Here is a 27,377-nt window from a genome sequence, read left to right as displayed (position 1 = left end):
AGAACTCATTACTATTTCTACAATGTTTAGAGGGTATTTTCTGTTCTTTAAATTTCTAGTCCCCTCTTCCCTGGTGTCTAAACAGGATTTGGGGTGGGAACAGAAGCAAGAAGCTTCCAGCAGCTCCAGAGGTCCCTCGCCTCCAGGATTCGGCCTGACCCATGTTCCTCCAGCCCTCCCACTACCACCCACTTCTAGAAATCCACAGGGTTTTTCCGATTTCAAAGAGTTAAAGTCAGCATACAGTCGGTTAGAAATTTCAGTAAGGTGCCCTCAGTCCTTTGCAACAGGCAGAGAAAATTCAAGTGTCCCCCAGCTCCTTAAGCTGGAATGCACTCTCCTTGCTCACCACCTCTGACTACATCTAAGCTGTTCAGCAGATCCAAGCACGCTGCATTTAAGGATATAGAACAGAAATATCCAGTTGTATAAAACTGTGCTTTCCAATATGGTAGCCACTAGTCCATATGTGGCTATTTATATTTGAATTAATTAAAATTGAATTAAAAATTCAACTCCTTGGTTGTACTAACTACAGTTCAAATGCTCAACCGCCATTTTGTTTGACTGGTAACAGCTGTACTGGACAGAGCACATATAGGACATTTTCGTTACCACAGAAAATCTACTGGACAGCGCTGGTCTAAATACATTTGTATGTATGTTTGGTTTCAACTAAAAGAATAAATACCTAAGCTAGAGACTAATTATATGACAGTGGTAGTTTTCTGTTGAAAAAAGAAAGACAGTTGGTTAGCGTGGACCTATACTAACCTAGTATAAAACAAATGGTAGATCTAGAAAAGCAGATAAAATATTTGACTCATGAGTAATACTAATTCTTTGATCATTAAAAATTAGCATAATATAAAAAACTAATTTATTATCTACTGAAAATTCATAATGTGTAAAACCATGTAAAACAGAATAAAGTAGAAACAAGCCTTTAATCTTTGTAAATTAACATTCCTAAGGAGACAGGACACACAGACAGACAGGGGTTATTCTTTTTGTGAGCATGTTTTTTCAGACTGTGAAGAGGGGGATGCCAGGACTTCAGCCTCTGTCCAATGGGGCCAAGAAAAGGAAAAGTAAACAGTAGAGTTTATTGTAACTAATTTTTGCAAAATGCCTAAGATTATGAGCTCTTACTGTGGCTCAAAAGGATTTAAAAATTACCTCCCACAACAGCAAACACTAAAAAATCACTGTGACTGGGAAAATGATCTCATGAGTCTCCTCACCATTTCAAGTGTAACTTCATGAAGTGGTAAATGTTATAGGGAATCCTCAAAAAAATTCATTCAGGAAACATTTGAGTGCCTATTAATGTGAAAATTCTGTGTGTGTCCAGGAGAGGGTACCTCACCTCAGGAGCTGCTGAAGTAAATGCCAACCACTGGGGAGGGGGAGGGGCCTGGTCTTGTTTCAGCTTAAGTGAATGTGGGTATATATATTACATATATGTAACAATATTTACTATGAGGCTTAATTAGTTAAATGGGTAAAATGTGAGGTGAGTTTTAGATGGGGAAGGTAATCAGGTAGTAATAACGTAGGAGGCTATCCTAGGCTGTAAACACAGGAGAATCTTAGCAGGAAACAGGCTGGTGTGGCTGACACGGAAGGGTAAGGTGTACCTGAGACTAAGGGTAATGGGATTCGTCACTGTTTTGACTTTACTACAGTATGTGGAGATATCTATATATTTTTATGCAGGTTTTTTAATTGGTTAGAAAAAGAGAGACTAAAGGTGAATAAACCATTTGCAGCAGCAGCTTAGAATGATTAATTCTGAGATAATTTAAGTTGAACTAGAGTTTAGGCCTCAGAGACGGGAGTGAATGCTATTTGCACATTGGCTCTAATAGTTTATAAGGGTGTAGGAAAGAGAGGGGCTATTAAATACTTCCTTAAAACATTAAACAGTAATTAGAAATCTTGGTTTTTAACAATCCTGGAGTTACTATATATGAGTAGTAACTATTTCTGATGTTTTACTTTCATTAATTTTTAAAATCAAAATTAAATGCTTGTTTGTAGGAACTCGAACAGTATCTATGTAGAGTATAAAAAATAAAAAGGAAGATTTTGCTCTTCCCCACCTCCAACACCCTGGAATCCACTCCCTAGAGGGAAGTCCTGTCATTAAAATTTTGTATTTGTTTTTTAAGCTCTTTTGATATTTGTATATAAAACATGTATTATTAGTGTATGGGTAGGATCCTAATATTCCTATTGGCCACAATATGCTCTTTTTACTTAACATTATATAATGGACGTCTCTAGAGTTTTCACCGTGGCCTGACAGTTCATGATTGTGAGGGACAGGCTTTCGGCAAGGACCGTCCCAGTGCATCTGTAGCTGTGGCAGCTGATAGTCACTCAACTGCCTTCTCGTTACTGAAAATATCACATTGCAATTACCATCTGTAATACAGCATTTACGTTTTCTTTTTTAAGTATCAATTAGATTTAAAAGAGTAGCTAATCTGAGGTTAGACACAGTCTCCTCAGTTTATTTCCCACATATGAATTTTCTTTAATATAATACGACTTACGACACTTGTAAAGCTGCATTTATTTCCTTGAGTAGCTCGTTAGTCTTATTAAAATCTGCCCGCATGATATTTTTCTCTCTGAGGTGGTCTGCTGTCATGACATCCAGCTCTTTTTCAAGTCTCTTGTTTAAATCTTGTTCATGCAACCTGTTTAATTTATTTTTAGTTAAGAATACGTTATTCTGAGGTCAAGCTTTCAAAACTTTCTATACTCTACCAGATTTGAAATGGTTTCAGGTATAATATATAGAAAATTAATGGAAACAGCCTAAAGTAAGTTACTTACTTTGCTCTAATCTTCTAGCTTGTTAAAGTTGTCTCCTTTAATGCTTTTTAAATTCTATTTTATAAAGATTTTAGATAATTATACAATTTCCGAAGTTATTGAATGCATACATATTATTCAAAATACAAACACTTCATCTATGTTCTAAATTACAGCAGTCAACAAATAAAGTAAGAAGTGGTAATCAATATCTACTAGAAGGCAGTCTAGCCATAAAAGTAGACATTTATTGCTAACTACTATACAACAGTCTTTTAGATAACACTGTATATTCCTTCTTTTGTAATTAATGGCATACCTCATCTGTTGGTTAGATTCACTTCGTATTCTGAGAATTTCTTTCCCCTTAAATTCCAATTCTTTGGTTAGGGCACTTATATTTTCATGAAGGTGCTGTACCTCCTTATCCAAGTCTGAGATGTGATGCTCTCTGTGCCTTAATTCCTCTTGTAGATCTGTTATTCTACACATATGTTCCTTACTCTGCAAAGTACAAATAATTTTTTTTTAAGTAACCTCTGTGCAGGGCTTGAACTCACGACCCTGAGATCAAGAGCCACATGCTCTACTGACAGAGCAAGCTAGATACCCTACAAATAATTCTTAAAAGTTTTCTAGTATTTGCTTACTGCATTTACCTAAGGGAAAGAAAATGACATAGTGGAATGTCCAATTTAATGACATTGCTTGCAAACTGCTGAAATAAAACCTAAAGGCCTCTTCTCTTCCCATCTATAAGAAGTGTTTATATGGATAATATCAGGGTGACAAGAGGCCCAAAAGACCATGAAAGCACATCTCCCACACACTTTACAGATGAAGAAACCATTACCCAAGAGATATCTGTCCAAGGATGATTTATAATGAAGCGGGGCTGAGATTAGAATGCAGGGCTCCTCCATACTCACCAAGTTATATGGGCTTACAATAAAATTCTGGCACAATTGTCCTTTCATTTAAAAAGGCCCTGCATCTAGGGAGGCTATCCCAGCATGCACACACAGGCACACACACACACATCCTATGGCTTAGAAAGCAGACTGTCTGCTTAGTGTTGATATAGCAGTTACCTTGTCTGAAAGATAAGCTCCCTTCCATTTTCCTAGAAGTCACTGTTTTCTGCAATGTCTATCTACACATTGTCAATTTCAGTGTCAGCCTAGTTAGAAGAAAACATAATTTCCCTCCATGGTTATAAAGTGACTCATTTAAAACTTCATAGCAATGAAGAGAAAGTTTGAGCTGATCATTTAACATAGCTAAAGACTAACAAAGTCAAAGTTTTAAGTCTAACAAATGATGGCCTTCATGCACTATGTCTAGAAATCCATCCATCCAGACATTTTAGATCATAAACTATCTAATTGAAGGAAGCATACTTGTCCAAAGAGCAAAGTTTAAAAAGCCGAAGTAGTACCTGTGCTAGAGTGATATGCAAATATCAGTTATCTTTTTTCTTGAGCATCTGCTACTTCTATAGTTATGCTATCCAGTATGACTATTTAAATTCAAGTTTAAATTATTTAAAATTAAACAAAACCAGACACATAGTCACACTAGACATAAGGCCATGTGGCCAGTGACTCCCATAGTGGATAGCACAGATATAGAACAGGTCCATCATCTTGGAAAGTTCTATAGACCGTGCTGTTTCATAGTATTCTGCCTTCACTCTTCGTATTATTTATATTTCATTGTTCACCTTCTCAAGATGCAAGTAAAATTCAAAATATTCAATTAAAAATTCATAAAATGTAATTTTATGACCAATATGCTAAAGTCAAGTTACCTATTTCCCTTTAAAAATAAGACTCTTAAATATAGATGGTAAATAATAACTAGTGAAAATACTAGTTATTACAAAATAATTTTCAGAAAATGGTCAACATTCAAATCTATTCACATTTAAGGAATCGTTACATAACAGAATGTTCTTCTTTACCTGTCTTCTGCTGATGTCTATGCTTCGCTCTAATTCCATTTTAGCAGCTGCCAATTCTTGATGATGACTATGCCGTAACAAATCAATTGCAGCTGCATGTTGATGGTTTAGTTCCGAGCGTAAGGAAGCTGGAATACAAGGGAAAAAAAAAAACCTTTTGTGTATTTTAGAAATATTATTGATACTTCACATAAAAATTATAAAAGTCACAGAATAGTATTTTTTTAAATTAGGACACTTGTGTATGCCCATTAAAATATCCTAGACTATCATATAACATCATGAATTTAGAGGTCATCTAGCTTTGTAAGGATAAGAAAATTTTCATCTGCTCAGATGGATCAAGGTATTTCCATATATGCTTTTGGTTTGCCAGTAAGGTGTGAATGGAGACAAAATGTTTTTTAACTTTTCTAATTCACTATTGGAATAGTAACATTTTAGAACTGAACAGTGCCATAACATTCTCATTTAGGAACAACTTCCCACCCAGGTAAGAATTCTTCCACAATAGTTCTGAAAGACGTTAAACACTGGCTGGTGAATGCTTTGATTTTTAAGTCATGATTTTTATTTGAATCTGAGATTATTTGATACAAACCACATTTATTGAATGCCAGGTACTACACTAAGGGAGAACAAAATATGACCCTGTCCTAATAACCACACAGGCTAGAGGGAAAGGCATCAAGCCAGGGAATTAAGTGGGATAGCAGAGATGAATATTATGAATGAAAGCACAGTGGTGGAAGCACCCAAATTTCCTAGGAGAAGGAAACTGGGAATGCTATCACAAAGGAACTGTCACAATAACTCAGTCTAACGCACTGAGTAAGGGTTCTCCCAAGTGGAGAAAGAGAAAAGCATTAATGAGGAAGGGATAACATGCAAAAGCAGAAAGAACCAAATCGATCAGGTGAACTGTAAGAAGACTGGTGTGGTGGGTGCCCACAGAGCATGTGGTCATAGTGGAAAGAAAATGGAGCCCAGTCTGAGAAAGTTTTAGCACAAAATGCTTTTGACTTTACATTTGGGTTCATGGTTCTCAATCTGGGATATGTGTGGCAGTATGTCTGAGGGACTTTTAGAGTACACACGATCATCTTCTGAAACATGAATTGTACTTGAAGATTTTGGGGAAAGCCATTACTTTCATGTTAATACAAAGGAGATATGAGTAAAATGCAAATTGTACATTTTAAAGCTAAAACATGAGACAACTTCAAAGAAATGTTGTGCTTGTAACTAGTCATTTTAGGCTCTTCCTGAGACCTCTATGTAGGGGGCATAAGTTCAGTCTCCCTGCGGTAAGGGCTACTTCTGTGGAAAAACTTGACAGGCACTGAGGTAGGACATGGGGGTCACTGAAGGATTTAAAGTTGGGAAGTTCCATGGTGAGATTTGAGTCTTACAAAGATTAGCCAGACTGGAGTCTGGAGGGTGAACTGCAGGAAAAAGATCAACGAGAAGGTTACAGCAATAACCCAGGTGAAAAATGATACGACCCTGAACTGAGTATGACAAAAGGACTAAAGAAGAGGGAACAGATGTAGGAAATATTTAAGTGAAGGAACTAACAGGATATGGAAGCAAAAGAAAAAAAGTTAAATGCATCTTCTACCTTCCTGGCTTGGGCAAATGGGTAAACAGTAATACTCTTAATTAAAATGGGAGGTACAGGAATGGCAACACATTTTGGACCTGAGGGAGATGGTGAGCTAATATTTAAAAATATAGAGTATAAGTTAGAATATCTAACTTTCTAATATGCAGTAAAAAATAGAAATCTAATTCACAAGGAAAGCAGTTTGATCTAGAAATACGTATTTGGAATCACTAGCATAATAGATGGTAGTTGAAGTCATAGTTGTGAATCCAATCAACCAGGAAAAGCCTGAAGACCGAAAAATGGACCAGAGGGCTGGGGACTAAATCCTGGGAAACAGCAATATTTAACAGATGCATGGGAAACAGGACTAGCACATGAGATTAAAGAGCAGGGATCAGAAAAGTGGGAGTGCAGTGGAATTTCAAAGTTCAATGGTGACCTCAGGGAGAGTAATTTCAATGGAATAATGGGGGCAAAATGTAGACCTGAATGATCCTGACAAAGGACTAAGTATCTAGAATACATGAAGAACTCTCAAAACTCAACAGTAAAAATACAAACAATCCAGTTAGAGAAGATATACAGATAGCAGATGAACACATGAAAACATGTTGAACGTCATTAGCCATTAGAGAAATGCAGAGTAAAATTCACAATGAGATAATACCACGCTCCTATCTGAATGGCTAAACTACAACACAGTGACATCAACTGCTGGTAAGGATGTGGCAGAAAACTGTCACTCATTCATTGCTGGTGAGGATATAAAATGGTACAGCCATTCTAGAAAATAGTTGGGCAGTTTCTTAAAAGAAAACTAAACCTACAACCATCATATGACCTGGCAACTCCACTCCCAGGCATTTATCCCAGAGAAATGAAAATTTACACTTACACAAAACTGAAAACACCGGATGTCCTTCAATGGGTGAAGGACAACAACTGACCTTCAACAACAAAAAGGGACAAACTACTGATACATACAACAACCTGGATGAATCTCTAGAGAATTATGAGGGGTGAAAAAAAGCAATCCCCAAAAGGTTACACATTATTACATTTATAACATTTTTTAAATGACAAAGTTATAGAAATGGATAACAGATTAATGGTTATCAGGAATTAAATGTGGGGAGGAAAAGGAAGTAGGTGTCGCTATAAATGGGCAACAGGGACCCACATGGTAATGGGAGTGTTCTAGGTCTTGACAGTGTCAATGTCAATATCCTGGTTGTGATATGAACTATAGTTCTGGGGAAAATGGATAAAGGGTTCAGAGGATCTCTCTGTATTATTTCTTACAAGCTCATATGAATCTACGACTATCTCAAAATAAAAAAGTTTAATTTAAAAAAATCACTAAAAGTCCTTTTGCCAATAAAGAGGTATTGAAATCAAGTTTCAATGGACTAAACAATAGTGCTAACACTTGGCCTTTTTGTTTTTTTTTAAAGATTTTATTTATTTATTTATGAGAGATAGAGAGAGAGAGAGGCAGAGGCAGAGCAGGGAGCCCGATGCGGGACTCGATCCCAGGACCCTGGGCTCATGACCTGAGCTGAAGGCAGACGCTTAACCGACTGAGCCACCCAGGCGTCCCACACTTGGCCTGTTTTTACTTCTCCTCACACAGCTGGGGAAAGTCTGTGGTCCCTTGGACCAGAATCTTACAGACTACCTCTGCATTTGACTATAAGCTCCTTCTATATAAATACAGAGCAACAGTTCATTTTTGAATTCTCCTTGCTCAGCAGTTTCTGTAGCATGTAAAGAGGTATCACACAAATGTCTGATAAATAGTCTCACTATGATTTTCACCCTAGCTATCACAGTGGCTGGTAAAGGAGGAAGAGGATAGAGTTCTGATGACTTGGCCTAGGGCTCCCAGCAATAGTAGAGACAATGAACTGGGTCAGACGGCTTTGCCTTTGGGGCCCGAAGTATCCGCAACACTTTGGTCTTCTTTGTTCCCAATTCCTACTTGGAAAGGGTATACCCCTGAAATGTGACAACATACAATAAAAACTCTTAAAAGAATTAGGGGGAAAAAAACAAAAGGAAAATGAGAAGGTAGGAATAAAAAGTTATTGAACACCACCAAAAAAACCTCCAAAAACTCTTTAAATACGTATACAGTTTTTCTTCAAATGTCAACTGATCTCCTTATAAAAAGGGCAGTGATTTGAATACTTCAAAGATTAAAATCCTGTTAAAGAAATATCTGAAAAATGCCTAGACAAAAAGTCAGACCTAAACATGAGTTTTCTCCTAAAAACAAAATCCTGAAGTGGAAAATAAACATATGACTATCAAGTCTAAGGACATGTTGGCTCCATGCCTATCTACTTCTTTTAGTCACTGGAGAGTGGAAAGTCTGAATGTCCTGACTCCATTTAGTCCCTTAGTGGTAGGTAGCAGCACCAGTGGGTGTTGTTTACATAGCCAGAGTATGGAGAAAGTTGAGGGGACCTCACCTCACTGTTTCTGTTCTATCCATTCTACTCCTCCATCCTCACCTCTTCACCTGGTAACTTTAAATATCCAAAACACTTAGATATTCATTTTGGTGTTTCAAAAATTAAAAATAAAGCTGTGATTTCATATTGAATTTTAAAGTAGAACATACAAATAAATATGACAATATTATAATCCTTTCAAAATACCAAGCATAGCCTTTCCTTCATCTTCTAATTCAAACCGAAGAGTTTGAAGTTCCTGTTCCATTTCTATCCGGAAGCCCTCCATTGACTCTCTGTGTGCATCTTTTAATGACTGAAGCTCTGCAGAATGTTTTTGTTGTAAATGATTTTCAAGAGCCTAAAACAGGAGAAACATACTCAAATTATTATGCTAGAATACAGGAAGGAAAATGCAAACAAAATAAAAAATTACTAAAACTCAGTTATTTAAGAAAAACAAGGCATTTGTAATTCATTTTCAAGAAAATTATATATAAGATTAATGACCTTTAGAAAATAAATTAGTAGGGTCACTTCAGTAGAACAATCCTTTTGAAATCAGTTTGATTCAATATAGTGTGTCTGAATTAGGATATGGGTGGGCCCTTTAAGGTAGTTTTCAAAAAAAAGTCATTGTCAAGTTGCTGAGGGGGTAAGCCACCTAAATTAATGCGTAATTTCTCTGTGTGCACAAACTTAGGAAAGAGAAGAGAGGAGAGGGGCATTAACAAGAAAAGATCTTCTGATCAGAAAGAGATGATGATGGCTTTTACAACTCCAACCTTATCAAATATTTTGTCGCAACTTTCTGCAGGCATTTTCAAACAGAAGCAAACGTGTGAGAGTAGGTAAGTGGAAAAGTAAACAAACCTCTCATGTGATTAGTTCTAAAAGCCTGACCAGAGAAAACAGACTACATGTGGCTGAGACTCAGAGAAGCTATGTGGCCATGGGAAAAGAGAGAGCTCAGGGTACTTCAAGTTTAGAGACTGAACTGTGCCAGGATGGGTTTTCCTTAGCATAATCTGCAACATGAAGGGTTTCTGAGAAAGATACCATGTTGTAATTAGGGTTATATTTCTTTAACCATTACTCTAAAATACTGTTTTTATAAATTAATATTTGGCTACTTACGCTCACTGTTTCTAAAGTGTTTTATTTCTGGGGCGCCTGGGTGGCTGAGTCGTTAAGCGTCTGCCTTCGGCTCAGGTCATGATCCCAGTGTCCTGGGATCGAGCCCCGAATCGGGCTCCCTGCTCAGTGGAAAGCCTGCTTCTCCCTCTCCCACTCCCCCCGCTTGTGTTCCCTCTCTCGCTGTGTCTCTCTCTGTCAAATAAATAAATAAAATCTTTAAAAAAAAAAAAAGCACAGGTTTCTTTAAATATAACAATATAAAGGACTTTTAGTTTAGACATTAGTTACATAGGTAGCTTGGCTACCTAATGACAACTATAAAATTGCATGCTCTGATTTCTTCTGAATAGGATTCAGGTTTCAAAGAGACTGAAAGTGTAAAATTAAAGTACTGATACAAGAGCTTATGTGTTCTAATTCACAAATGATATCAATGAATAGGTTATTTACCAGTCAGGCCTCATTGTGTGTTTATGGGCTATACTGAAGTACAGTTGACATACAATATTAGGTTCAGGTGTACAACACAGTGATTCAACACTGATGAATGCTAGGAAATAACCACCATGGTAATTCTAGTTACCATCCGTCACCAAAGTTATTACAATATTACTGACTACATCCCCATATCTTGTCTTATAACTGGAAGTTTGTACCTCTTAATCCCTGTCACCTATTTTGCCCATCCCCCTACCTCCTCCCCTCTGGCAACCACCAGTTTGTTCTCTGTATTTATAAGTCTGTTTAGGTTTTGTTTGTTCATTTGTTTTGCTTTTAAAATTTTCTACGGGTAAGTGAAATCATGCAGTATTTGCCTTTCTCTAACTTATTTCACTTAATATAATAGCCCCTAGGTCCATCCATGTTGTCACAAATGGCAGATTTCACTTCTTTTTAATGGCTGAGTAATATTCCATTACTCAGATGCCACATCTTCATTATCCATTCATCTATCGATAGACACTTAGGCTGCTTCCATATCTTGGCTGTTTTAAATAATGCTGCTACAAACACAGGGCTGCATGTATCCTTTTGAATTAGTTTTTGTATTCTTTGGGTAAATACCCAATAGTGCAACTGCTGGATTGTAGAGTAGTTCTATTTTTAACTTTTAGAGGAACTTCCATAGTGTTTTCCATAGTGGCTGTACCAGTTTGCATTCCCACCAACAGTGCAAGAGGGTTCCTTTTTCTCCACATCCTTGCCAATACCGATTGTTTCCTGTGTCACTGATTTTAGCCATTCTGATAGGTGTGAGGTGATATCTCACTGTAGTTTTGGTTTGCTTTCCCTGATAAGTGATTTTGAGCATCTTTCCATGGGTCTGTTGGCCATCTGTGTCATCTCTGCTGAAATGTCTGTGCATGTCTCCTGCCCATTTTTAATTGGATTGTGTGTTTTTTGGGTGTTGATTTATATAAGTTCTTTATATATTTTGAATATTCACCTTTTATCAGATATGTCACTTGCGGCTATCTTCTCCTATTCAGTGTTTTCTTCATTGTGCAGAAGCCTCCTTTTTTGATGTAGTCACAAGAGTTTATTTTTGCTTTTGTATCCCTTGCCTCAAGGAACCGATCTAGAAAAATTTGCTATGGCCATTGTCAGAGATATTACTGCTTGTGCTCTCTTTTAGGATTTTTATGGTTTCAGGTCTCACATTTAGGTCTTTAATCCACTTTGAATTTATTTTTGTGTATGGTGTAAGAAAGTGGTCCAGTTTTCCCAACACCATTTGTTGCAGAGACATTTTCCCATCGGATATTCTTTCCTGCTTTGTCAAAGATTAATTGACCATATAATTGTGGATTTATTTCTGGATTTTCTATTCTGTTCCATTCATCTGTGTGTCTATTTTTGTGCCAGTACTAAAATGTTCCAATCACTACAGCTTTGTAACATAACTTAAAGTCTAGAATTGTGATGCCTACAGCTTTGTTTTGTTTTGTTTTTCAAGATTGCTTTGGGTCTTTGGGGTCCTTTGTGGTTCCATACAAATTTTAGGATTATTTGTTTTGGCTCTGTGAAAAATGCTGTTGGTATTTTGATAGGGATTGCATGAAATGTGTAGTTTGTTTTGGGCAGTATAGATATTTTAACAATATTTGCTTCCAACCCATGAGCATGGAATGTTTTTCCGTTTCTTTGTGTCCTCTTCAATTTCTTTCATCAGTGTTTTAATGTTTTCAGAGTATAGATCTTTCACCTCTTTGGTTAGGTTTATTCCTAGGTATCTTATTATTTTTGGTACAATTACAAATGGGATTGTTTTCTTAATTTCACTTTCTGCTGTTTCATTATTAGTGTATAGAAATGCAAGAGATTTCTGCACATTAATTTTGTATCCTGTGACTTCACGGAATTCATTTACCAGTTCTAGCAGTTTTTTGGTGGAGTCATTTAGGTTTTCTCTATACAGTATCGGATATATTTTATCATATCATCTGCAAATAGTGCAGATGATAACTTCAATAGAAGTTTTACTTCTTCCTTCCCGATTTGGATGCCTTTTCTTTTTGTTGTCTGACTGCTGTGGCTAGGACTTCCAGTACTATGCTGAATAAAAGTGGTGAGAGCGGAGATCCTTGTCTTATTCCTGACCTTAGGGTAAAGGCTCTGTTTTTCCCCATTTTGGATGATGTTAGCTGTGGGTTTTTCATATATAGCCTTTATTATGTTGAGGTAGGTTTCCTCTAAACCAACTTTGTTGAAGGTTTTTATTGTGAATCAGTGTTGTACTCTGTCAAATGCTTTTCCTGCATCTACTGAAATGATCATACAGTTCTTATCTTTTCTCTTGATATGATGGGTTTTCTGTATAAAGTATCATGTCATCTGCAAATAGTGATAGTTTTACTTTTTCTTTATCAATTTGGATGCCATTTATTTCTTTTCCTTGTCCAACTGCTGTGGCTAGGACTTCCAATACTACATTGAATAAAAGTGGCGAGAGCGGGCTTCCTTGTCTTGTTCTTGGTCTTAGAGGAAAAGCTTTCAGCTTTTGTCAAGTATGAGGTTAACTGTGGGTTTGTCACATATGGCCTTTATTATGTTGAGGCATGTTCTATCTATACTCACTTTGTTGAGAGTTTTTATCATAAACGAATGTTGAATTTTGTCAAATGCTTTTCCTGCATCTATTGAGATGATCATGTGATTTTTATCCTTCATTTATTAATGTAGTAATTACACTGATTTGCAGATATTGAACCATCCTTGTATCCCTGGAATAAAACCCATGTGATCATGGTGTACAGATTTTTTCAGTGTATTGTTGAATTTGGCTGATACTTTAACAGTTTCTGTATCTATACTCATCAGGGATAATGGAAATAAGGCCTAATTTTTGACCAAAGAAACTTCCTTAACTTTCTGGACAAGATCAAGAGACTAAAGTAAAAAAAAAAAAAAGAAAAAAAGAAGAGACTACAACTTATTGTATAGGCAAGTTAATGGTTTTTAAAGGAATACGACTTTTTTGTTTTAACAATTTCTTTATAGCCTACCAGTTCTTAAAATAGTTGTCCACACCCAAATAAAGGATTAAAGCAACCTATATCAGTAATAACTATATATGGTAAAAATCATTGTTAGTAAAACTGCATTTTTCTATCAAATCTTTACCTTAATTATCATAAGGTTCTTAGAAGAAATTGAAAAATATGGTGTAAAGAAATAAATTGAACCAAAATTAATTACCCTAAGACTATGTCAAACTAGTGTTTTCACAGAGAAGAAAGTAATGGATATGGGGAGATTCTGGCATACAATTTGATTAACCCAATAATGTATCTATTTGATTTAAATCTCTTGTGCACGAGCCGTCTGTATCACTGATTTTCACATAGCCTTTGGGGCTGTATATAGGGAAAGGTACTATTTTAAAAATGTCTCCAAATTTCATTTCATTGTGAACTTCGTATATAAGGGGGAAAAAGTGTAAGTTAAAAAATGTGGGATAAAAAAATATAAATCCCTTGGATATATATATGTCTTTTTTAGATCCAGCCTGAAAGAGAAAAATTAAAAATTTGATGAAAGACTATTATAAAAGTTCAAAATTGTACTAAGTGATTACAGTGGTTACAGCTCAGTAGGACCATGCTAAATTTATTTAACCACTGTTAACTATATGACAAACCAGATGGTGTATTAGTCTCGTCATGAACTCGGCATTATGTTGGGAAACAGAAATAAAATGTTGGCCTTATTCTGTGTAACTGGTGTGTATGTTTAGTCATTCTGACCCCCCACAAGAAGGCAGATTCTAGAAAACACAGTGAAATAAAGCAATATATAACTTGGGAGGCAAAAAATGAATTCTTAAGAATTTGAAGGCTAGGGGCGCCTGGGTGGCTCAGTTGGTTAAGCGACTGCCTTCAGCTCAGGTCATGATCCTGGAGTCCCGGGATCGAGTCCCGCATCGGGCTCCCTGCTCAGCAGGGGGTCTGCTTCTCCCTCTGACCCTCTTCCCTCTCATGCTCTCTGTCTCTCATTCTCTCTCTCTCAAATAAATAAATAAAAAAAAAATCTTTATAAAAAAAAAAAAAAAAAAAAAGAATTTGAAGGCTAATAATTATTAGGCTATTGGATTACCTTTGAACATATATCACATTAAACTTACTCTTTGTTCCTTTTCTTTTTCTTCTTCCATAGTTTGAAATGCAAGGACATGTGCTTCTTTTAAAGATTTATGTCTCTGTTGATGTTGTTCCTCTAATTCTTCAAGCTCTTGGGTAAGTCGTTGTCGTTCTTGTGTAAACTGGGCTTGCAGTTGCTGCAAAGAAGTCTGAGACTGGGAAAGCTGCATCTCCAGATTCTGTTTCAGCAAGGAAATCTATGCCATAGAATGGTACAATGAAGAGTAAGTACAAGGCATATTTCACAAATTGCCAATCTAAGGGGAAAAAAGCATGTCAACGATATTAACTGTAGTAAAATAGTTGCCTTAACTAAGTATCCACTTAAAATGTTTTACAATATATCATAGATTATTTAATATTTATGTATCACCACTTTTAATTCTATTCTTAGTAATTATCCTAAAAAATAGACTGTTTTATTGGTATTAAGTTTGTGGACTCTCTAAAGAACACTGTAGCCCATGTTTAGAAATACACCTATTTGTTATAATGAACACCTATGTTACATTGCAATAAAAATTTATAATATGAACTAAGAACAGGACAACTAATGTTAATGTATTTATTAGGTTATGGTCACCTCAAGGAGATAGTATAAAAAGTTAAACTGCTTATTTGTAAGGTGGTAAAGTTGAGTAGTTAAGAATGTGGGCTCCGAGTTAAAATCCTAGCTCTGCCACTTGCTGTATTAGTACTTGACCAGGCTGTGTGAGCTGAAGAGTGTTACTACACATAGTTCACTTAGAACAGCCCCTGGCATGTAGTAAGTGCTCAATAAATATTAACTAAGATTATTTGAGAATTAAAAAAATTACTCTTTAACAGATTTATCTATTTATAACTTAAAATCCTTCTGTAAATAAAAAGGATTTTCACTTTTGGATTTTGATTTAATTCAAAGGATTTGCAAAACTTCAAGCTTTTTTAAAAACCACAAACATACCACAGTCCTCTATTTGTATCTTCACAATGACAGGGACTTTAACTGTGGAAAACTGATCTGTCACTCCTTTTGTACACAGACGTCACCACTAACATGTCTGCATTGTTTCTGGGTGTTTTAAAATACTTAAAATTAAGTCCTTTTTAAAGAATAAAAGCACAAAACACATGTATATGTATATATATGTTCACATATACATTTGATATAACCATTTAATTTGATCTATTTCTGTTTTCATAAACAAGAAACTGTAACTTGGAACTTATCTGTATTCTAGTAGAAGCCTGAAGCTAAAAAGAACATAGGGAGAAGCAGATAAAAGTTGTCAAATGTGTTCCAGTAAGTAATTTAAGATGCTATATGTGTTTATATACAAGTAAAACAGTTTCTGTGGCCAAGAAGGCTAAGGGAGAGAGGACACTGTAAAGTGACTTTTTGTAAATGGGAAAAGATTTTCTTTTGATTGATGGAAGGCAGATATAGGATGCCTCAGATGTCTCACAAGGAGAAGGGGCCTGGGAAAGAAAAAGGGTGGAGAATCACCAGAGATGCAAAAAATAAGAAGGAAAAATAAGGACAATGTTATAGCAACAGTTAAGGCCATACTTGTAGAGTAGGAAGACTAAGACAAATTATACTATGTGACTTCTTACCATTTTATGCAAAGAAAATCAGGATGAAATGAATATTAAGGACAACCCAGAAAGAAAAAGTAAATCATAAAAGGGTAAAAGGCAACAAAAATGTGTGTTTGTGAACACTAACGTGTAATTGGTAGAGTCATTTTCTTCCCAGCTAGCTGGTCCTTGAAATAGAAAAGGCACCTGTCTAACTACTCTCTTCCCAAGTTCAACCTTGTTGCAGACCCAGCATGGGGACCCATGTGACCGCCTTGTCTCTGGTGACAACTTGTTAGAACATATATGGGAACGTTAGGAAAAGACTATGTTACATGCAGAATAATGATTGATATATTATAATGATTGATATTGTCAAAGCTATTAATTGGCCCCTGGACAAGTAAGGACTAAAATCCATCCAGTGAACAAACTGCTCACGAATCTGCCGTGATATGTGTCTGCATTGACTCAAAGCAAAGGGTCATGGTTTTCCAATTTGCACACAGGTACCATATGCACTAGTAGTAGCCCTGGGTCCAGTACCCCAGGTAAGGGTGCACTGAGGGATGAGCCAGTCAGTTCATGGCAGTGTATCTGATTTTCTGCAATACCCACTTCAAACATTCTCTGCATCAAAAAAAGCTCTTATATGTTAATTTGACTACAAATGACTCACACTTTAACTATTTAAGGATGAAACTTATGAAGAAACATTTAAAATGAGGTACCACAGTAGTATAATAGTTACATATTTAAAATCTAAGCACACTTTCAGACCTCTCTAGCTTAAATAAAATACACTTAAATATTTTACTTAATATTTTACACTTAATATACTTTACCGTGAAAGAATTCCAAAGTATTTTTCATTTTAGGATATAAGATTAATCTTTGTAACTATGCTGGATAAAATACACGCAAAAAAGACATTATCATGCAATGTAGTGTTCAAATATACTTAGTTTAGATATTCTGTATTCTTAACTTTGAAAGCACACCAAAATAATATTAAGGCTATCTAAAATCTCTGGATTCATGCTCAAGACCATAACATGAATTATATGCAGAAAGCCTTTATCATGCAATGCAGCATCAAAACTTACTTTGTTGATTTTATAAATAAATTTGTAGCATTGCATTAAATTGTCAGCCTTTATTCAACATGAAAATTACATGGCACTTTAAAACACAGAAATAATGAGCAAAGCAATGTAAAATGAACTAATGTTTATAGCTATAATTTAAGCAGCTGAGTTTAGTATATTTATGGAAATACATACTAATATAAAACTTCATTAATTCAAAATAAAAGAACAAAGACAGACTTTGTGTCAAATAGTTTGGGCAATCTTGGTCAGAACTTTTATTACAAAATTATAGAAAGGCATTTGTTGGATAAATGAATGAAAATGGTTATTCAAATAATATGTTCAAAGTATGTAGTATAGGTATTAGTTTCTATTCATTTGTTCTAATTTTAAATTTTAATGCTTTTTATTTTGTTGTCTTTAAATAAACCAGAAAAATCCTTATTTCAAAAAAGAATTTTAGTCCTCATTTAAAAAATTCTTACCACAGGTGTTTGATATGAATTATATAAGGTATTCTACTGATCAACAGGTATGAGATACTTTGTAAACAATTTTAAAGGCCAATAGTAATTGCTACTCTCTGATCTCTACCACTTAAAACACTGATGTCTTTTTGAAAATAAAGTGTAAAATTTTCAAAAAGATGAAAATTAAAATTAAACATATGGATACATTTATCTGTAGAAAGGAAAGCTTTACCTATTTCCTCCAGGGCAGTTTCACAATGATTCTGTCCCTTCACAGTGGTGCATGAAAAAACACCCTCAAATAGAAAATGAATCAAATCTGAGGTACTGGATCTGACAGTATGTCAACATGGGACATGGAATTATGTTAAGCCAAAATATTTATCAATTTTGACAAGAAAGGTCAACGCAAATTCTTAGAAAGTCTAAACCATATGATACTCAGTTCAATACTTTCAAATATATAAGGCAATATTAAAAACTGTTAACACAGGCTTGGAGGACAGTAAGGATAATTTTTTACTATGTCAACAACTTATATAAATGTTCACATAGGGGCGCCTGGGTGGCTCAGTCGGTGAAGTGTCTGCCTTCGGCTCGGGCCATGATCCCAGAGTCCTGGCATCAAGACCCGCACCGGGCTCCCTGCTCAGCAGGAAGCCTGCTTCTCCCTCTCCCACTCCCCTGGTTTGTGTTCCCTCTCTTGCTGTCTCTCTGTCAAATAAATAAAATCATTAAAAAAAATAATTGTTCATGTAAAATGTTTGAAGGTCCCTGAATATTTTAATTCCTTTTTTCCCCCTTTTTAACCACTAATTTGCTATTTTTGAAGAGTCTAGCTAAGAAAATAAATTTAAGCTTAGGGAAATTATGACCATTCTGAGAAAATTCTGAATTGTTCATAATTTCTTGGTATTTTTCTAAGAAAACCTATAAACTGAACTTATCAATTAAGAATCACAAAAATGCCTACTTAATGTCCTTAAGCTATTTCTATAATATGTTCCCAATCACCCTCTCATTCTTCGTTGAAAAAAATTAGAGAGCTTTTATAAAGGACAAAGGTATCCATAACCACTTGTTTTTTAGAACAAGACAGTATATAGCAGAAAACTTGCATGGAAGGCTAGGAAAGAATGTGTGGAGGGGGTGGGTAGATGCTCACCCTGCTCAACAACACTGACAAGGCAATATTTTGTTTGGATGATGACAGAATAGAAGAACTGATCCTCAATGACTATAATGTTACAAAAGGAAATTAATTAATGGGGATTTCATTGTGTCACCAACCCCTTTTACTTTTTTTGTAGGAGATGAATCAAGGAGTTCCCATTTTAGTTACTAATAGATTTAACTTCAATTTAAGGTTGTTTTTTTTCATTTATAACTATTCATTTATAATTAAGAAAAGGTAACTATGTTGTCACAAGTATTTTGAAGTTCAATTAATTCTGATAATCATCTTATTTGGGTTCTTACTCCTACTCCAATTAGTATATATGGTTTATATATAGTGGTTCTGGTTTAATATACTGATCATGCCCAAATTCTTACTATGTTATATGTGAATTTCTTTTTTTTAATATGTGAATTGCTTTTAAATGTAGCCTTATTTTACCAACATTGAGAGAAATATCTTTGTTGCTTGTTATTTATATTTTTAAATGGTGTTAAATGTATTCATGTATTTATTTTTTAAAGATTTTATTTTTAAGTAATCTCTCCGCCCAATGTGGGGCTCGAACTCACAACCTCAAGGATCAAGAGTCCCATGGTCCACTGACTGAGCCAGCCAGGTGCCCCTTTTTTCATGTATTTCTAATTACTTTTTACATAGAAAACAAAGTTTAATATTAAAGGTAGATAAAATGTTCTTTTCTTGGTAGTAGAAAGAATTTAGAAAGGTATGAGGAAATAGTTTCACTCCAGAAGTATCAAAATTTCACAGAACATCTCCTCGACTCAAGCTTTGATTCCCCTAAGACAGGAGTTGGCACACTGCAGCCTGTTTTTGTAACTTAAGTTCTACTGGAACATGGCCACCCAGATTCACTCGCATGTTGTCTATGGCCACTTTCATCCTAAAATAGCAAAGTCCAATAGCTGCCAGAGAAACTGCACGGCCCCCAAGGCCAAAAGTATGTACCATCTGGCCCTTTACAGAAAATGTTTGAGGACCTCTGCCCTCGGATATCTAAGAAAAATATCCAAGGATGTTCAGCTCTGCTATTTTAAACAACATTGGGTATGGTAAAAATAAATCTCATTTTTTTCTCTTCATATTACAAAAAAATTTTAAATGAGTGTTTACATTGGAATATTACTTTGAAGCTTAATTTCTACATATTTAAGTAAGAACAATAGCTTTACCAATTCTTAGAAAAGGGATTTACTTCATTTCACTTAAATCTTTTAATAATTACAACATCAAAATGTAAAATATGTTCTGAATCTCATGAACTTCACATCTAACACTTGTTTATTGACACTACTTTCTCAAAAAATAGTTTAACAAAAGAAAAGCAAATTTACATTTATTTGCATTGTTACAACAGTCAACTAGTTAATAGTTTTCAAAAAATATTTTTCAAAGTAAACATTTAAATAATGAATTTTATGCCTGAGAGGTAAAATCTTGCTTGGCTTTATAATAAAAATATGCTCATTAATATAACGTGGTAGATGTATACACATACACAAACGAATGGCTGAAAGCTTTTGTTACCCATATACAAAACATAACTTAGTGAATGCCGAAGTGTATTTTTTATATCATAAGTTAAAAGCTTTAAAGCAGTGATGATATTTATGCAAAATTAAAAGTGCAACATGCCCTTGTGTACAAATTGTAAGTGCCGCTCACTTACATTGTTGATAGATTTATGCAAAGCTTCACCCAGAGAGTGCCGCTAGGAAGAAAAAAAATCAAAGGAATAAAAGGGAAACATTCAGAAATCAACTAAGTGAAAGAAAGAGGGATATAAAAGGGAGAGTAAAACACAGGACGTTAATTATAATATGCTCAAGAAAAAATAAATTGAAAACAGTTCTGAGAAAGGAATTAGACAAAAAAATTTAAGACACACAATCTAATTATCTGTAGTCCCTTAAAACAGTATCTGATGTTTGTGGGAATGGCAGACTTACCTATGCAAAATACTGAAGGCCAGTACATACAAATCAGAGTTCACTTGAAAAGATAATGGTTATTGAAGGACCTAGAAGAAATATTACTGTTCTAAGTTCCTCCCAGAAATCTAAAATATAATGCTTCAAAGCATTATACTCAGTACTGGTATAGTATGCTTATGACAGATTTCTCAAGACAAATGAGCAGATGAGAACTGAAACACGAACTTGATTGTCTGCATAATTTGGAGGCCAAAAATAAATGAGTTAATCATTAAAAATGTGATTTAATAATAATCTGATTTTATACTTGGGGGAAAGAAGAGGTGCCTTTGTATCTTTTCTTTTCTTTTTTAAAGATTTTATTTATTTATTTGACAGAGAGAGACATAGCGAGAGGGGGAACACAAGCAGAGGGACTGGTAGAGGGAGAAGCAGGCTTCCCGCTGAGCAGGGAGCCCAATGCAGGGCTCGATCCCAGGACCCTGGGATCATGACCTGAGCCGAAGGCAGATGCTTAATGACTGAGCCACCCAGGTGCCCCCCTTTATATCTTTTCAATCCTATTTTCTAGGATATATTTGGCAAAATTATGATCTGGGTTTATTTTTCAGAAGTTCATTCCAATTTTGAGTGACATAAAACAACTGGAAACACCCACACCCTCTCTTTCCCCAAATATGGGGGAAAATATGATTTCATTTTCAATTGCCTCATTTTTTTTTCCTTTCCAAAAATACAAAATAGTATTTTGAAGTTATATTAGTATTTTTTTTAAAGATTTTATTTATTTGACAGAGAGAGACAGTGAGAGAGGGAACACAAGCAGGGGGAGTGGGAGAGGGAGAAGCAGGCTTCCCGCTGAGCAGGGAGCCCGATGCGGGGCTCGATCCCAGGACCCTGGGATCATGACCTGAATCAAAGGCAAATTCTCAACCGACTGAGCCACCCAGGCGCCCCAGTTATATTAGTAATTTAAGTACAAAAGTGTCTGTGAAATAGTTTTTACTTTGGACATTAATCAAATTTTAGACAGAAAATTTTTTTTTCATAATGTGATTACTCCTTGGTGTGTCATAAACTAAAACTTGTTTTTATCTGGTAAATAATTTTTTACTAATAAGTTAGACTAATATATAATTTAGGATATAGTATAGTTATAAAAATAAGTTGAGAAAAAAGATTAATTTCTATCTGGTTATTCTATAAGTGCTCAATTTAATGTTTCTCATATATATATAATACATAAAATTATATATGTAATAACAATATACATTTTATATATACATACACAATTTTTCTTTTATATATATTAGTTGTGTTAATTTTATTTACTTTCTCTTTATGCTTTTTCATACTCCGTATTTTTTATATACTAATAAGACACTTCTCCAGACTTTGCAAAATTTATGAAAAGCTGAGGGATTTTTAGTTGTGTTTTTTCATTTTTGTTTTACCTCTTTGTATTTCTCAGAACTGATGTCCTAGTACTAGAAGTTAACTTAAAATGTATGGCATTTACTTATGAAGTAGATTTTATTTTTCATTCTTTAAGTAAGCTATCATCAGACAAAAATATGTATGTTACTTAGGATTCCTGAGCTAACTGATAAAACTAGGCTAATACGACAGATCATAAAGTAGCATGCCAGGTCTTCCCTTAGGAATTCTAGATTTTGGGTTTTATACAACAGAAGTATATTAGAACACTTGGAATCTAAACTCACAGGGGCACTGTCTCTGTCAACACAGTTAGTTATAAGCCATGGAAAGAGCTAAACCAAAAGGCACGGTCCTTGAGCTGTGACTTGGGGTGACTCACATCACAGACCTGGCTGTGGCAATGGGGAAATGCACTCGTGCTATTGGGTCACAACCCTTATTGGTTAATACGTAAATGAAGTAGATTTTTTTTAATTTAGAAAAATCTTTATTGGAGTATTATTAAATTCCAGGAAATACCTTAAGTACAGAGTGATACAGAGAGTTGAATAAGACAATAAAACAAATATACAAAAAAAATTAAAAAATAAAGACTTGATGATAAAAGCTATGATGAAAAAAAAGATTGCTGTGATAGAAAATGACTAGAAGTGATACTGGGTTGATCGTAAGAAAACATCTGTTGAAAGAAGTGACATTTTAACTTGGAATCAATGAAAAAGCCAGCCACGAAATGCGATGATCCTGGGGAAAGTGTACCCGGGCAAATGGATTAGCCAGCGCAAAGACCCTGAGGGGGAAGTGAGCTGGGAGTGACTGGATATACATGTGTGTATGTGTGTTGAGGGGGAAGGTTTGTGAGGATGACATGAGATGGGTGATTTTTTGCAGGGGCCAGATGGCTTATGGTCTTGTAGGACCATAAAAACAAAGAGCCTTAATTGAGTGAAGTACCTTGAGAGAATTTTAAAAGGAGGGGAATGGTAAGATCTGATTACATCATAAAAGATTACTTTGAGTGCTATGAAGAAAAGTGAAATTGGGAAGATTGGATAGGAGGCTATTACAATGGTGACTTGGCCTAGTGTTTACTAGGGGCTATAGAAGCAGACAGAGCTGGGGTGTTCTGGAGGTGGAATGAATAGGATTGACAGATTACATGAGAGATAAAGGAAAGGAAGAAATCAAGGATGACTCTTCAGTTTTTGTTTTGAGCAACAAGAAATGCCAAGAAGTAAAGATGATGGTTTGGGGGATGGTGACTGGGAACCAGTATTTCGGAGTCAGACATGTGAAATTTGAGATACCTGTTAGCCAACCATGTGATTCTGAGTTCAGGTGAAGATGTCAAGGCTAGAGATTTAACTTTGCAAGTCACTGACATATAGATGGTATTTATGCCACAACACTAGATGAGATCCCCCAAGTTAAGTGTCTGCTTGAAAGAATATTGGATGGGGGCGCCTGGGTGGCTCGGTCGTTGAGCGTCTGCCTTCGGCTCGGGTCATGATCCCAGAGTCCTGGGATTGAGCCCCGCATTAGGCTCCCTGCTCCGCGGGAAGCCTATTTCTCCCTCTCCCACTCTCCCTGCTTGTCTTCCCTCTCTCGCTGTGTCTCTCTCTGTCAAATAAATAAGTAAATAAATTCTCTGTCAAAAAAAAAAAGAAAGAATATTGGATGAACTAAAAATCTGTATGCAAAAATATTATTTGGCAAGCATTCTATATAAGCAAGATACATGTTAATAAAAACTGATACCCTATATAATAGTCAATTTGTTTTAAAACATCTTAAGCTTGTCAGTTTTTGAGATGAGTGAAAAGGGCCTCAGCGCATCCTCTTCAATAGATAGCACTCATACCTCAACATAGAAGGCTTACTGAATGTGTTTCAGGATTTCTTTTCTTGAAGGATGAATATAATCAGATTTTCAGATAAGTGAGAAAGCTAAAAATAACTAACAAAGTTGCTGCACTTAATTAGAAATTTAAAGCTTTGTTTGTAAGAAACTATGCTCTCAGGAGTCATCTCATTGTTCTAAACCTGACTTTATTCATTTAGAAAATAGCACAAGGTTTTACATGTTTGCCATTTGTAAACATATTAGTATATACATATTGAAATCCACTGAATTACCAGCTTTTGAAGGACAAAGATTATGTCTTATTCAGAGTTTGTATCCAAAGTGCCTAATGGTATGTGACAAAAAGTAAATAGGTCAATAAATACTTATTTCAAGACTAAATGAATGACACAGACTTTTATTTAGTTTTTGCTACTCCCTACCTTACTTTTCCTCTCCCCCATAATAACGGAAGCAGTAAAGAGAAAATTTCAGTTAAAAAGAAAAAATTTAGAAAAAATACATACATTGGTATCATGCAGAAATCCTGTAGTCAAGACTTAGAAATGTATCCTGAGAAATGAACTAATGAGTATACCAAGTATAGTAAATATTTGTCCAGAAAATATTAATCCGAACAAAGAAAGATTGCCAAGAGGGAAAGATATTCATTGAATGGCACCTAACTTGTCCCACTGTAGTCTATTCTCCATACTGTAGCCAGAGTTTTGAAATTATAACATTTGAATATTTCACACTACTGATTAAAATCTTTCAACAGCTCCTCATTGTCCTTTAGACAAAGTCCCAACAAAACCCCAAGTGATCCAACCTGTCTACCTCCCCAGCCTCTGGTCTCCAAGGAAAGGTATTTGGGGGCTGCCTGAGGGCCTTTGCATATACGTCCCCTTCTGCTCAGAATGCTGTCTCCTTCTCCTCTTGGCCTGACTCCTTCTCTTTCAGGTCCTAGGTAAATGATCCCACAGTCAAAGGAACCTTCCCCAAGTTCCCAGACTATGTTAGGTCCCCAGGGTACACACACTGTGTATCACAATTGTAATGAGTTAATGTGTCAAACTGTTATTTCTCTTTGCCCTCCTTTCTAGATTATAAGCAACGGGAAGGTAGAGATCATTATGACTCCATTATGGGTCTAGCACACTACATGGCCTATCAGAAACACTAAATTCTTGACAAATGTCAAAATGCCATCAAATGTCCACAGAATAAAATTCTCATTACTAATACAAGAAATGTCATTTATCAAATTTTTAATTTCCTTGAAATAATATGTACACCGATATTACACTGCAATTCAAGTAAAATGTTAAAGCTTAATAAAATGTTCTAAAATTCAATATTTAATATATAATATGGTAATTTCTTAAAGCAAATTATATAGTCTTTTTCTAATATTAATTTCAAGGTTTACTAATATCTACAGAAAAGTAACCAACAAACCTAAGTCTTAGAACTGACAATCACAATTTTAATAATTCTCCTAAAGCAAAAAAAAAGAAAAATTCATGAACAAGTGTTCAATATTTAAACTAAAGTTGTAGTAACAGGCATATAATAAATGAAATTAAGGTGAAGACAAACTAAGACGTTAGATAATTCTTAACGCTTTTCTCAGATTATCTTAAATAACTTTATAATCATATACCCATTGAACCCTTTCAGATCCCCAATGCTGTTTTTTTAGTATTTTGTCATTTGAAATTAGGAATATGCTAAGTTGATTTGTTACTACAATGCTATCTAAATGTTCATAAGTATTTTTCAGGTGTGAAGGCACAAACTGTTCTGCATTTCATCACAGGTCTTCCTATAGTATTTTGCAGAACAGATATATACTTAGTACACATTAATAATTTCCCAGTATTTTAAGCATCTCTTTTTAAAGCCAGGTGTAGATATCACTGTTCTATCTCTTCACTCTCTTCTCCTAAATATACCAATTTAAGAACTGGATAAACTTATTCTAAAAAGGGAGTTTTTGGTAGGGAAAAGAAAATTAAACATTTTTAGATTTGCAAATTAATTCAGAAAACAATTTAGTACTGTTAATCTTGAGAAAAAAGTCTCAAGAGGAAGAACACTAACAACACTAAGTCTGATAAAAGAGGATAAAATACAGTTAAAGTAAAATAATATCATTAATTTTTTGACTGAAGAGAATTTAGAAACAAGCTTCCATATTTACTAAGGAAAATACTGCATACTAATTTTGAATCCAGGAACTGAAGTATGAAGAATAATGGATGTTGGCTCGGTTTTGGTAGACTTTAATTCCATTCCACATTTTCTGGGGTCCTACCTGCTATTCACACTCTCTCTTCTATCTGGTTTCTCTATCTCTTTCTCCATATGTTCTTTCCCTTCACTCTTTCTGCTGTTTTTTTCTTTGACTTCCCTTTTCCTTACTCAAGTCATCTCTTTTCCCAGGGCTGAGGCTGGATCTCTGATGTTTGTTCTATGTAGTTTCCTGCTCTCCTAATTTCTACAGAGGATTTAGAACCTTCCAGGTCAGCTTCATTGATCTCCTATCACTGCTCGGGGCTCTGTCAAGGTCTTTGAGTTAGCTGGGAAGAGCTGATTATTTCAGCTCCCTTTCTAATATCTCTACCTCAGAATCCATCTATTCTTCCATTAAAAGGTATTATTGTTATTCTTTTAAAACAAACATAAAAACTGATATAAATATAAATATATTTTTTCAGTAGGCAGAAATGCAATTTCTAAAGAGAATGCCTTCCTTCCTAACATCAAACTTAATTTAAGAGTTAAGAGATGGAGCTAGCAGAATGAGCACTAAGCCAAATTTACTCCAAATTTTTGTGATCTAAATAGTATAGACCAGTGCTATCAAATAGAATTGTAATTGAGAGCCACGGGTGTAATCTAAAAAGTTTTTAGTAGCCATATTTTTAAAAAAGTAGATTTTTAGTCATATATTTAACCCAATATATCCAAAACATTATCATCTCAACATGTAATTATAGCTGATAAAAATATTAGTGAGACATTCCATCCACTTTTTGTACTAAGTATCTGATACCCAGCATACATTTTACGGTGACATCTCAATTTGGATGAACCTCATTTCAGGTGCTCAGCAGTCGTATGTGGCTAGTAGCTACCATCTTGGACAGCACTGGTCTAGAAATCAGAACATGGTCTGTAACAGCCTGAAGAGACTGGCTT

General features: G+C 35.1%; 1 protein-coding gene and 1 long non-coding RNA gene across 8 annotated transcripts in view; one reads left to right on the top strand and one right to left on the bottom strand.

Moving 5' to 3' along the window:
- Nucleotides 1-27,377, bottom strand: part of FAM184A (family with sequence similarity 184 member A) — a 111,422-nt gene that overhangs the window by 10,491 nt on the left and 73,554 nt on the right. For 2 of the 7 annotated variants that reach the window (XM_036121243.2, XM_036121245.2), the window contains exons 10-15: nt 20,623-20,664; nt 14,616-14,828; nt 9,062-9,215; nt 4,790-4,917; nt 3,146-3,330; nt 2,562-2,708 (exon numbers count right to left, since the gene is read on the bottom strand). In XM_036121243.2, the coding sequence (XP_035977136.1) occupies nt 2,562-2,708; nt 3,146-3,330; nt 4,790-4,917; nt 9,062-9,215; nt 14,616-14,828; nt 20,623-20,664 (869 nt within the window). The remainder of the gene's footprint in view (nt 1-2,561; nt 2,709-3,145; nt 3,331-4,789; nt 4,918-9,061; nt 9,216-14,615; nt 14,829-20,622; nt 20,665-27,377) is intronic. The other 5 variants (XM_036121246.2, XM_078054800.1, XM_036121247.2 and 2 more) reach the window with 3 other exon arrangements.
- LOC118553999 (uncharacterized) overlaps nt 1-27,377 on the top strand; it is a 102,462-nt gene that overhangs the window by 50,269 nt on the left and 24,816 nt on the right. The window contains exons 2-3 of the long non-coding RNA XR_004926306.2: nt 9,558-9,705; nt 14,648-14,727. This is a non-coding gene — a long non-coding RNA (uncharacterized LOC118553999). The remainder of the gene's footprint in view (nt 1-9,557; nt 9,706-14,647; nt 14,728-27,377) is intronic.

This window comes from Halichoerus grypus, chromosome 9 (assembly GCF_964656455.1).
Source record: "Halichoerus grypus chromosome 9, mHalGry1.hap1.1, whole genome shotgun sequence".
NCBI lineage: Eukaryota > Metazoa > Chordata > Mammalia > Carnivora > Phocidae > Halichoerus > Halichoerus grypus.
Note: the sequence above shows the minus strand (reverse complement) of the source record. Positions and strands in the feature narration are given on the sequence as shown.